The sequence below is a fragment of the Antechinus flavipes genome, chromosome 5 (assembly GCF_016432865.1).
Source record: "Antechinus flavipes isolate AdamAnt ecotype Samford, QLD, Australia chromosome 5, AdamAnt_v2, whole genome shotgun sequence".
Classification (NCBI taxonomy): domain Eukaryota; kingdom Metazoa; phylum Chordata; class Mammalia; order Dasyuromorphia; family Dasyuridae; genus Antechinus; species Antechinus flavipes.
The window spans coordinates 1,168,684-1,181,532 of NC_067402.1; the positions used below are offsets into that span (position 1 = coordinate 1,168,684).

The 12,849-nt window shown below is 39.3% G+C and overlaps 1 protein-coding gene across 6 annotated transcripts in view; it reads left to right on the forward strand.

Annotated features, from left to right (window-relative positions):
- The first annotated feature begins 918 nt into the window (after window positions 1-918).
- Window positions 919-12,849, forward strand: part of DYNC1I1 (dynein cytoplasmic 1 intermediate chain 1) — a 137,350-nt gene continuing 125,419 nt past the window's right edge. For 3 of the 6 annotated variants that reach the window (XM_052000497.1, XM_052000500.1, XM_052000501.1), the window contains exon 1: window positions 921-1,184. In XM_052000497.1, the coding sequence (XP_051856457.1) occupies window positions 926-1,184 (259 nt within the window). In that variant the 5' untranslated portion in view covers window positions 921-925. Of the gene's footprint in view, window positions 1,185-12,849 lie in introns of all 6 variants that reach the window. The other 3 variants (XM_052000502.1, XM_052000498.1, XM_052000503.1) reach the window with 3 other exon arrangements.

A 12,849-nucleotide genomic window follows, 5' to 3' on the forward strand; every position in this document is an offset into this window, starting at 1 on the left:
GACAAAAGCGAGGCAGAAGGAAGGGAGCAGGACAGACAGACAGACAAAAGCAAGGTAGAAGGAAAGGAGTAGATCAGACAGACAAAAGCAAGACAGAAGGAAAGGAGCAGGACAGACAGACAAAAGCGAGGCAGAAGGAAAGGAGCAGGACAGACAGACAGACAAAAGCAAGGTAGAAGGAAAGGAGTAGATCAGACAGACAAAAGCAAGACAGAAGGAAAGGAGCAGGACAGACAGACAAAAGCGAGGCAGAAGGAAAGGAGCAGGACAGACAGACAGACAAAAGCAAGGTAGAAGGAAAGGAGCAGGACAGACAGACAAAAGTGAGGCAGAAGGAAAGGAGCAGGACAGACAGACAGACAAAAGCCAGACAGAAGGAAAGGAGCAGGCGCTGCCTGGCCCATTGGACTGGAGAGATGGCCCCTGGGAGTTTAGCCTGCAATGAGGTTGACCTAAGGGAGGGAATGCTCCGGAGAAGCTGTGGGTGAGAGAATGTGCGAGCAGGGGTCTGTGTGTATGGAGACAGACGGAAAGAGGAGGCTGATTGGGGGCGGGGGGCGATACTCGTGGCTTTCTGGTGGCTCTGCCTCCATTGGAATCCTGCTGAAGGCCAGGATGACCTTTTATTCCTAGCAGGGAAGGCTGGGGGGAGGGGGAAGGCTGCCCCCAGGGACTAACGAGGCAGGGTCTTGCAGAGATTTAAAGTCGGTAGCTGTGGATCTTTGCTGTGTATAACCCCGGCCAAGTCCTTTGAGCTGCGCGGGCCTCAGTTTCCCCTTCTGTGAAATGGGGATTTATGCTCAGTGGCTAGCCCCTCGGGCCCCGTGCAGGCCGGTCAGGGTCAAGGTCAGGGTTACCGTTGGGATGGGGGAGGGGACTCTGGCCGCTCTGGGAGGAGCTCAGAGGCGGGGAGGAGCCGGAGGTGATGGGGCTGGGAGGGTGCCCGACGGTGACACAGCACCAAGGCCGCCGCCAGCCCTCCGTCCGTCCGCCCGTCAATCCAGGCTGCGGAGCCGCTGCGCAGAAGCCGAGGGCGGATCAAGCAGGATTGTGGCCGCCGCTAGCGGGCTCGGGCTCCTCCCTCCTGCCTCCTCCATCCTCCCTCCTGCCATCGCCGCCGCAGCAGCCGTTGCCTGAGCTCTTCCCAGAGGCCGGGGTCCTTAGTCCAGCTGCTGCCGCGCCAGGTAACCCCCCACCCCAGCCCCCGACCATGGCAGTGCTGTGACGCGCCCCCTCTGAGCCCCGGGGCAGCCAGACTGCAGGACCGGCGCGGAGGTAGACCCCAGGGGTGGGGGATGGGGGCAGCCCCCTTCCCGGTCTCCCCCCTCCGCGCCTCCCGGGAAGAGCGAGCAGGCCGGGGAAGTCCCCGCGCGCCCTTGCCACTCATCCCCGTTCCCCGGGGGCCAGGGACGCCTCCCGCCGCGCCGGAGCTGGCGGGGAGGCCGGGGATGCGGCGGCGCAAGCCCCCACCCTTGCCACGCCCTGGCCTGGGCCCGGCCCGGCTGGCCGCTCGGTACGCTTCCTCTCCCGGGGGTGTGGGAACACTTTTCCTTTCTGACGTTAAAAAAAAAAAAAAAAAAAAAAAAAGCCTGGCTGTGGGTGAGGGGGGACACCTGAGCCCCGGCCCCTCCCGCCTCGCCCCCAGGCTCTGTTCTCAGCGCTGCTCAAGCTGCGCCAGCCTGCCCATCCTGTAGGGAGGGTGCCCCGAGGGTGCGAGCAGAAGCCGGGAAGGATGGGGGCTGGCCCTTCCCCCTCCTGCCCCCGACATGGGGGAGATGACAGAACAGGCGTGAGAATGAATCAGCAGTCCGCGGCAGGGGGGCGGCGAGGTGGGGGGGGGTGCTCAGGTGCAGCGGGGAGGGCCCCTCTGCATCCTGCGGGGAACACCCGGGACCAACAACTCATCCCCTTGGGCCTTTTCTCCCCATCGTGTCTGGTTTTTTCCCAGAAAATGATGGGGAGTCTTCCCTCCTCCTGTTCCAAGTAACTGCTGCCTCCTCATGGGAACAGGGCCCATTTCCTTAGCAGTCTGAGTGGCTCAAGGTTCCCTGCGTTTTTTTTTTTTTCTTTCCCCCTAACCATCCCTATCCTTGAGCTGTTTCCACAGCTCTAGAACCTTGGCGGGAGCTTCTGCCCTCAGAGCAAGCCCAGGCTCAGTCTTGTGGTTGGATTTCGGAGGCCATTAGACAGAGTTCTGACTGGGAAGCGGGAGGGGGGCATCCCCGGGTGTTTGGCACTTCTCTCCTCCCCCCCCCACCAGTGGTCAACTCCCTTCAGCCAGTGCTCGACTGGCACCAAATGCAGAGAATCTCAGGCTGTTCCTCACCTGTCAACCTGCTCCCTGAGGAGCAAGACAGGTGGGTGAAAGCATGAGCCAAGCCGGGACCATTTCTGAGGCACGGGGCTGGGCTCCTTTGCACCCTTCCCTATTTCTTTTCGAGCCCAGTCCCGTTGCAGGCTTTCAGCAGGTCATTTGACAGTGCTGCTCAGAAGATGATTCTTGCTGCCAAAGTGAAGAGCGAGATTTCTGCTGGGCCATGGAGAGCGGGTTCAGTGATTGGGGCCAGTGGTTTCCTCCTCGCTGAAGGAGGGCTGTAGTCGCCCTCCCCAGGGATAATCCCCTGCTCCCTTCAATGGTTTTGTCAATGTCTCAGACATAGACAGACTTGGGATGCTGTCACACTGGGCAGCATCAAGCTGGACTGTCTGGTATGGAGTCGGTTGGATAAGCAGACTCCCTTAGGAGTCCAACAGCCTACATCAATGGGATGAATCCAAAATGATGTCCTTTAATAAAGGAGAAATGAAGTCTTACACCTGGATTCAAGAAATGGAGAGGGGGCTCAGTGGTTAGACCTCCAGCAGAGCTCTGGGGTGGACTTCAGGATTGGTCAATAAGGTGAGAGACAGCCGAAAAACCTGGAGAGGTCTTTGTAACCTAATCGGATTAGGCCTGGAGTTTGAGTCCAGTTCACCACGTTTGAGGAAGGTCATGGAACAGCTGGAGATTGTCTAGAGGAGGGTGGACAGAATGGTTAAGGCCTTGATTTGATTCATGATAAATGAGAATGGGGAAAGGAACTGAGGGTGTTTATCCTGGAGAAAGGAAGATTCTGGGATGGATGGAGGAGAGAGGAGGAGGCTGATCTATATTCTCTGCTCTGTTTGCCACAGAGCACAGAACTAGCAGCGATCTAAGCACTATATGAGGGAAGCTATCCAGACAAGGAAGAGAACATATTGGAAGTGCCCAAGTGGAGTTTAAGTGGGGGACTAGAGCAGGGCTTCTGATTCAGGTGTGGATTGGACCAGGAGGTCTCTGAGGTCCCCTAAGTCTGGAAGCTAAGGTCATATGGCCTTTCCTGGATAAAAGGAGACCTTTGATAAAATGGTCTCTGAAACTGTCCTGAGTTTCCCTGGCTAGAGACTGGAGGAACCCTTAGAAACCCCTGGCTGTACTTTCACAATAGAGGTGAAGAAACTGAGGCACAAAGATATTCAAGGTGATCCAGGGAGTTGGCAGGGTTCTTTTCTGTTTGTGAGATGGGCTCCGGAGAGAGAAGACTTTCCCACTGCTGCTAGGAACTGATTTTCCCCTGATCTTGATGGGATTAGACACTATTTGAAAGGGCTCTCCTTGCTCATGTGTCACTTGTGAGCACCCCCATCCCCCTATGCATGCTCCTTGTCTCTGGGAAGATATGTGTGAAATGAAAAAGAATGATCAGAATACAAGAGGCACCATGATGAAACTAGGAGAATGGCAGCTGATTCCATGGAACTGTGAGTTGTGGAATTAGGACAGGAGATAGAAGTGCCCTTTCTTTCTTTTCTGGGGAATGGGAGGGACTGTGGGTATGGAGCATTGCACACTCTGTCATATGGTAGTCTCTTGGTTTTGTTGAATTGGAAGGCTTCTTAGGGTAGGCTCACATCTGGAAATGGATGACTGTGGCATAAAAACAAGGAAGGAAGAAAGGAAAGAAGGAAGAGAGGGAGGGAGGGAGGGAGGGAGAGAAGGAGGAAGACTAAATAGCTCTTGGAGTGGCTCCTGAGGAAATATAGGGTAAAGCATCTAGTCCCACATCTAGCCCTGAGAGACAAAGAACCCTAGGTTTTTGAAATTCATTCCTTGGTGCCTGCCAATGTGACCTTGAACCCAAAGTGGGGGGACAAAAGATCAGAAGATATGTCCCACTCTCAGAGGTGTGGGCTGAATGAGAATGACATGACTCTTCTCTAATAAAGGAGAAAAGACCCAGGAGTCAGGGTCCTAATCCAACTTCCTATGTCCAGTCTCACATTCCTTGTCTGGGTTTCAGTTTATTAATCTGTTTAATGAGGGCACAGCATAGGTGATCTCTAAGGTTCTCCCTCATTCTAGCAATTTGTGGAGCCTTTGTAGTGAAGACTGTTTCTGTGATAAGTTTAAAGGGGTTTTCATTTCATTTGAAAATTTCAAGGAAGGGATCCAAAGAGACTCCTTTTTAGTCCGTCAGTAAGCAGTTATATTTTTTTGTAATTATGAAAAATATTTCCATATTAATCATTCAGTATAAGAAGACTCAAATAAGAGGAAAAAATGAAAGGAAGTACAAAATAACATGTTTCAGTTTGTTTTCAATCAGTATCAAGTCTTTCTCTGCAGACAGATCATGAGTCCTTTTCCATTGTCTTGGATCATTGTATGGCTGAGAATAGTTAGTATTCCGTTACTGTGTACATCCGGCTCTGCTCACTTTACTATGCATCAGCTCATGTAAGTTTTTCAGGTTTTTCTGAAATCATTCCGCTTGTTTTCTTGTAGCACAATAGTATTCCATTACATTCATAAAACACAACTTGTTTAGCCATTCCCCAAATGAAAGATGTCCCTTTGGTTTTTAATTCTTAGCCACCACAAAAAGAACTTCTATAAATATTTTTCATATAAATAAATCCTTTCCCCTTTTTGGGAATGTATTTGGGATCATAGACCTAGCTAGTATTGTTGATAAAGGTAGGCAGTTTTATGCCCTTTGAACATAGTTCCAAATTGCTCTCCAGAATGCTTGGATCAGTTCACAACTCCATCAGCAATGCATTAATATTTTAATTTTCCCACATCCCCTCAACGTTTTTCTTTGTTGTCATATTAGTCACTCTGATAAGTGGGAAGTGGAATCTCAGGGTTATTTTAATTTACATTTCTGTGATCAATAGTGATTTGGAGCATTTTTTTAATATGACTATAAATAGTTTTGATTTTTTTGTTTGAAGACTGCCTGTTCATATTCTTTGATCACTCATCAATTTGAAGAATAACTTGTATTCTTATAACTTTGACTCAATTCTCTATATATTTGCAAAATGAGAACTTTATTAAAGATATTTATAAAATCCACCCCCCCCAGCTTTCTGCTTTCCTCATAATTTTGGTTTCATTGGTTTTGTTTATGTAAAAACTTTTTAATTTTATATAATCAAAGTTATCTATTTCATATTTTATAATGCTCTCTATTTGTTTATTGGTCTTAACTTCTTCCCTGATCCATGAATCTGATAGAGAAATGATTCCATGCTCTCTTAATTTGCTTTTGGTGTCACTCTTTATATGTAAATCATGTACCCATTTTTACCTTATTTTGTTACACAGTGTGAGAGGTTTGTCTATACTTAGTTATTGCCTTGCTGTTTTCCTTTTTTTCCCCCCAATAGTTTTTGTCAAACAATGAATTTTTGTTCTAAAAATTTGGTTCTCTCGGTTTATTGTATATTAGGTTACTATGACTGTCACTTTATAATACAGTTTTAGACCTGGTATGATGGGGACAACTTTCTTTGCATTATTTTTCATCAGTTCCCTTGATATCCTTGAGCTTTTGTTTTTCCAGATGAATTTTATTATTATTTTTTTCTAGCTCTATGAAATAAATTTTTGACAGTTTGATTGGCATGGTACTGAATAAATAGATTAATTCAGGACTGTAATTTTTTATTAAATTGACTCAACCTATTTATGAGCAATTGATATTTTCCCAATTATTTAGCTATGACTTTTATTTGTATGAAAGGTGTTTTGTAATTGTGTTCACAGTTTTTGAGTTTGTTTTGGCAGGTAGACTCCCAAGTACTTTATATTGTCCACTGTTATTATTTTTTATTATTTTATAAAAATAAAATTTATTTTTAAATTTTTTCTACTGTTATTTTAAATGGAATTTCTCTGTCTCTTGCTGCTATACTTTGTTGATCATATATAGAAATGCTTATTATATATGTGGCTTATTTTATATCCTGCAACTTTGCTAAAGTTGTTTATTGTTTCAAGTAGTTTTTCACTTCATTCTATAGGGTTCTCTAATTGCTTATTCTAATTTCTTCAATTTCTTTTTCTTCTCTTATTGCTAAAGTTAATATTTGTAGCACAATATTGAATAATGCTAGCAAAAATGGACATCCTTGTTTCACCCCTGATTTTATTGGGAAAGCGTCTATCTTATCCTCATTACAGATAATGCTTCTTGATGGTTTTAGATAGATACTACTTATCACTTTAGAAAAGCTCAATTTATACCTATATTCTCTAGTGTTGTTGTTTTTTTTATTTAAAAAAATTTAAATGGGGTTTGTATTTTGTCAAAAAGCCTTTTCTGCATCTTTTGAGATATCATTTGATTTATGTTGGGTTGGTTACTAATATAGTCAATTATGATGGTTTTTCTAATATAGAGCTAGCTCGGCATTCCTGGTATAAATCCCATGATGGCAGTATTTTTAATGCAAGTACCTGTCTCAAAAAAAGATTGGGTAATCTTGTCTGAAGGGCAATGATTCATGTCCACATTGGCTCTGTAACATACATTGTCCTATTTCACCAGCTTCTCTTTGCTTTATTTCATACACAATAAAATAAATCTCTAGGAGGACCATATAAACTAGCTATCTGCCATAGTGTTTCCTTTTTCCATTTCCTTGAGATGTCCTAGAGCAGAAGAAAGGAAGGAAGGAAGGAAGGAAGGAAGGAAGGAAGGAAGGAAGGAAGGAAAGAAAGAAGGAAGGAAGGAAGGAAAGAAGGAAAAAAAAACATGCTTTAGTCTGCACTCTGACTCCATAAAAGTGGACATAGATAGAAACTGAGGAATTGAAGTGGATGATTGTGTTGATCACAGTTTTTCAAAGTTTATTTTTACACTGTTATTGTTATTGAACAAATTATTTTCCTGAATCTGCTCATTTCTTTCTGTATCAATTCACAAAAATCTTTCCATATTTTTCTGAAATTATCTCTTTTATTATTTCTTACAGCATAATGCTATTCCATCTCCTTATCATAACTTGTTTGGCTATTCCACAAATGTTAGGCATCCCTTCTCTTTCTAGTTCATTATTATCACAAAAAATTGCTGTAACTTGCTCTGTACATGAGTCCTTTCTTCTTTCTGTGACGTATCTAATAGTGGTATTGTTGAGTCAATGGGTATAATTTCAAATTGCTTTGGAGATTAGTTGGACCAGGTTGTTCCTCCATCAGCAGTATTTTAATGTCAGTATTTTTCCATATCCTTCCCAGGATTTTTAATTTTCCTTTTTTGTCAAGCTGGCTGATATGATGGATTTAAATTGGGACCTCAGAGTTGTTTTAATTATCATTTCTGTGAGTATTAGCAAGTTAGTGCATTTATTTATTTTTTCCCAGATTATGAAATAATTTATTTATTATTATTATTATTTTAATTTTTAAAGCTTTTTATTTTCAAAACATATGCATGGATAATTTTTCAACATTGACCCTTGCAGAGCCTTGTTTTTCAGATTTTTCCTTCCTTTGCCCCACCCCTCCCCTAGATGGCAAGCAATCCAATATATGTTATACATGTTTAAATATGTTCAATCCAATATATATAAACATATTTATACAATTCTCTTGCTGCACATGAAACATCAGATCAAAAAGGAAAGAAAATGAGTAAGAAAACAAAATGGAAGCGAACAACAAAAAGAGTGAGAATGTTATGTTGTGATCCACATTCAGTTCCCATAGTCCTCTCTCTGGGTGTAGATGGCTCTCTTCATCACAAGATCATTGAAACTGGCTTCAGTCATCTCATTGTTGGAAAGAATCATGTCTATCAGAATTGATCATCAATAATATTGGTGTTGATGTGTAATGATCGCCTGGTTCTACTCATTTCACTTAGAATCATTTCATGTCCTCTTGATTGTTCCTTATAAAACAATATTATTCCATAACATTCATACACCGACACCTATTCAATCATTCCACAACTTATGGGCATCCATTCAGTTCCAGTTTCTAGCCACTACAAAAAGAGCTGCCACAAACATTTTTGCACATGTGGGTCCCTTTCCCTCCTTTAAGATCTTTTTGGGATGTAGGCCCAAGAGAAACACTGCTAGGTCAAAGGGTATGCACAGTTTGATAACTCTTTGGGCATAGTTCCAAAGTGTTCTCCAGAATGGCTGGATCCATTCACAGTTTCACCAACAATGTATTAGTGTTCCAATTTTCTCACATCTCCTCCAACATTCGTCATTATCTTTTCCTGTCATCTTAGGCAATCTGTGTGTAGTGGTACCTCAGAATTGTTTTAATTTATATTTCTCTGATCAATTAATGATTTAGAGCAGCATTTCATATGATTAGAAATGGTTTTAATTTCTTCATCTGAAAAATTGTCTGTTCATATCCTTTGACATTTATTAATTGGAGAATGGCTTAAATTCTTATAAACTTGAGTCAAATCTCTATATATTTTTGAAATGAGGCCTTTATCAGAAACCTTCAATGTAAAAATGTTTTCCCAATTTATTGCTTTCCTTCTAATCTTGTCTGCATTAGTTTTGTTTGTTCAAAACCTTTTTAACTTAATAAAATAAAAATTATCTATTTGGTGTTCAATTATGAGTTCCAGTTCTTCTTTGGATACAAATTCCTTCCTTCTCCATAGATCTAAGAGGTAAACTATTTTTTGGTCTTCTAATTTGTTTATAATAATATCACTTTTTATGTAAATCATGAATCCATTTTGACCTTTTCTTGGTGTGTGGTGTTAAATATAGATCAATGCCTAGTTTCTGCCATACTATTTTCCAAATTTCCCAGCAGTTTTTGTCAAATGGTGAATTTTTATCCCAAAAAACTGGGGTCTTTGGGTTTGTCAAACACTGGAGATTGCTATAGTCATTGACTGTTTTGTTCTGTGAACTTAACCTATTTCACTGATTGACTACTCTGCTTTATAATATAGTTTTAGATCAGGTACAGCTAGGCCACCTTCATTGGCATTTTTTTTTTATTAATTCCCTTGAAAATCTTGACTTTTTGTTCTTCCAGATTAAATTTGTTATTGTTTTCTCTAGGTCTGTAAAATAAATTTTTGGGGAGTTTGATTGGTATTGCATTAAATAACTAGATTAATTTAGGTAGTATTGTCATTTTTATTATATTCATTCAGCATACCCATGAGCACTTGATATTTTCCCAACTTATTAGATCTGACTTTATTTGTGTGGAAAGTGTTTTGTAGTTTGCCTCATATAGTTCCTGACTTTCCCTCGGCAGATAGATTCCCAAATATTTTATACTATCAGCAATTATTTTAAATGAAATTTTTCTTTGTATCTTTTGCTGTTGGATTTTGTTAGTGATGTATAAGAATGCTGATGACTTAGGTGGATTTATTTTGTATGCTGCAACTTTGCTAAAGTTGTGGATTATTTCTAATACCTTTTTACTTGAATCTCTGGGTTTTCTAAGTATACCATCATATCATCTGCAAAGAGTGATAATTTGGTTTCCTCATGACCTTCTCTAATTCCTTTAACCTCTTTTTCATCTCTTATTGCCAAAGATAGCATTTCTAATACAATATTGAATAGTAATGGTAATAGTGGGGCAACCTTGTTTTACACCTGATCTTATTAGGAATGGTTCTAGTTTGTCCCCATTACATATGATGCTTACTGATGGTTTTAAATAGATGCTATGATCATTTTAAGGAAAAGTCCATTTATTTATTTAAGGAAAAGTCTAATTCTATTGTTTTTAATAGGAATGGTTATTGGATTTTATCAAATGCTTTTTCTGCATCTATTGAGATAATCATATGATTTTTGTTAGTTTGGTTATCGATATAGTGAATTATGCTAATAATTTTAGCATATTTTCCTAATATTGAACCAGCCCTGCATTCATGGTATAAACAGTACTTGGACATGGTGTATTATCCTGGGAATGACTTCTCTAATCTTATTGCTAATATTTTATTTAAGATTTTTGCATCAATATTCATTAGAGAAATTGGTCTATAAATTTATTTCTTTGTTTTCATCCTACCTGGTTTAGCTATCAGCACCACATCTGTGTCATAAAAGGAATTTGGTAGGACTCCTTTTTCCTCATTTTTTCAAATAGTTTATATATTATTGGAATTAATTGTTCTTTAAATGTTTTTATAGAATTCACACGTAAATCCATCTGATCTTGGAGATTTTTTCTTAGGGAGTTGATTAATAGCTTGTTATATTTCTTTTTCTAAAATGGGACTATTTAAATAATTTATTTCCTCTTCTGTTAACCTGGGCAATCTAGATTTTTGTAGATATTCCTTCATTTCACTTAAATTATCAAATTTATTGACATATAATTGGGCAAAACAACTCCTAATTATTGCTCTAATTTCATCTTCATTGGTGGAAAGTTCTCCCTTTTCATTTTTGAGATTAAAATTTTGATTTTCTTTTTTCCTTTTTCTAATCAAATTAACTAAAGGTTTATCTATTTTGTTGGTTTTTTCCATAAAACCAACTCTTAGTTTTATTTATTAATTCAATAGTTTTCTTATTTTCTATTTTATTAATCTCCCCTTTATTTTCAGAATTTCAGATTTTGTATTTAATTGAGAGCTTTTTAATTTGTTCTTTTTCTAGCTTTTTTAGCTAGAAGCCCAATTAATTGATCTTCTCTTTCTCTATTTTATGCAAGTAAGTATCTGGAGATATAAAATTTCCCCTAATAACTGCTTTGGCTGCATCTCACAAATTCTGATATGTTGTCTCATTATTGTCATTCTCTTGGATGAAATTATTGATTGTGTCTTTGATTTGTTCTTTCACCCATTCATTCTTTGGATTAGATTATTTAAATTCCAATTAATTTTTGGTCTATTTCTCCTGGCCTTATATTGCATGTGACTTGCATCATAATCTGAAAAAACTGCATTTACTATTTCTGCCTTTTTGCATTTGATTTTGAGGTTTTTATGCCCTAACACATGGTCAGTTTTTGTATTGGTTCTATGGACCACTGAGAAAAAGGGCTCCATTCAGTTTTCTCCAAAGATCTATCATATCTAGCTTTTCTAGTATTCTGTTTATTTCCTTAACTTCTTTCTTATTTATTTTGTGGTTTAATTTACCTAGTTCTGAGAGACAAGATTGAGATCTCCCATTAGTATAATTTTGTCATCTATTTCTTCTTTCAGCTCTCTTAACTTCTCCTCTAGGAATCTGGATACTATACCACTTGGTGCATATATGTTTAGTTTTCCTATTGCCTCACTTTCTATGGGATCCTTTAGTAAGATATAGTTTCCTTCCTTATCTCTTAATTAGATCTCTCTTTGCTTTTCTTTGATCTGTGATCAGGATTGCTATCCCTGCTTTTTTTACTTCACCTGAAGCATAATAGCTTCTGCTCTAGCCCTTTATTCTTCATTCTAAACGTATGATTCTGCTTTAAATATGTTGCTTGTAAACAACATATTGTAAGATTCTGGCTGTTAATCCAGTCTGCTCTCCACTTTTGTTTTATGGGAGAGTTCATCCCATTCACATTCACAGTTAAAATAACTAATTCTGTATTTTCTGCCATCTTATTTACCCTAAGTTATGCTTTTCTCTTTTCCTTCCCTCTTCCCCATTAAAAAAAATGCCTATTGATAACTAGATTTCTTCTTTTGAGAACTGCCCATTCATATTCTTTGACAGTTTAGTTATTAGGAAAATGGATTTTATTCTTATACGTTTTATTTAGTTCCCTATATATCTTAAAAATGAGATTTGATAATCAGATAAACTTCTAAAGATTCCCCCCCCCCCCAGTTTTCTACTTCTCTCTTAATTTTAGCTGGTTGTTTTTATACAAAAACTTCTTAATTTTATGTAATCAAATTTGCCTATTTTACTTTGTGTGAAATGCTTTCTCTTGTTTGATCATGAACTTTACCCTTATTCGATGAGCTGATTAGTAATTCTTATATGCTCTCTAATTTGCTTCTTATATCATACTTTGTACCTAAATCGTGTAACCGAGCTTATCTTGGTATAAGATATGAAATGTTGGTCTATATCTAGTTTCTGTTATAGTGTTTTCAAATTTTCTTGATAGTTGTTGTCAAATAATGAATTATTTTTCCAATAGCTAAGCTCTCTGATTTATTAAACCCTAGGTTACTGTATTCATTGGTTTCTGTTTACTGTGTCCTCACTCACCAACCTTTCTATGTCTTAGTGTTAAATTATTTTTGATGATTGTGGCTTTCTAGTATAGCTTTATTCTTGGTACTGAAACTCTCTTCTTATTTTTTTAATGGATTCCTTTGACATTCTTTATTTTGTGTTCCTTAAAATGAATTTCATAATTATTTTTTAACTTCATAAAGTATTTTTGATAGTTTTGTTGGTATAGCATTAAATATGTTAATTTAGGCAGCAGTTGGTTTTTTGTTGTTGTTGTTATGTTGGCTTGACCTATTCATGAGAAATGATTATTTCTTCAATTATTTAGACCTATTTTTATTTGTGTGGATTGTGTTTTGTAATTGTGTTTATATAATTCTTGTGTGT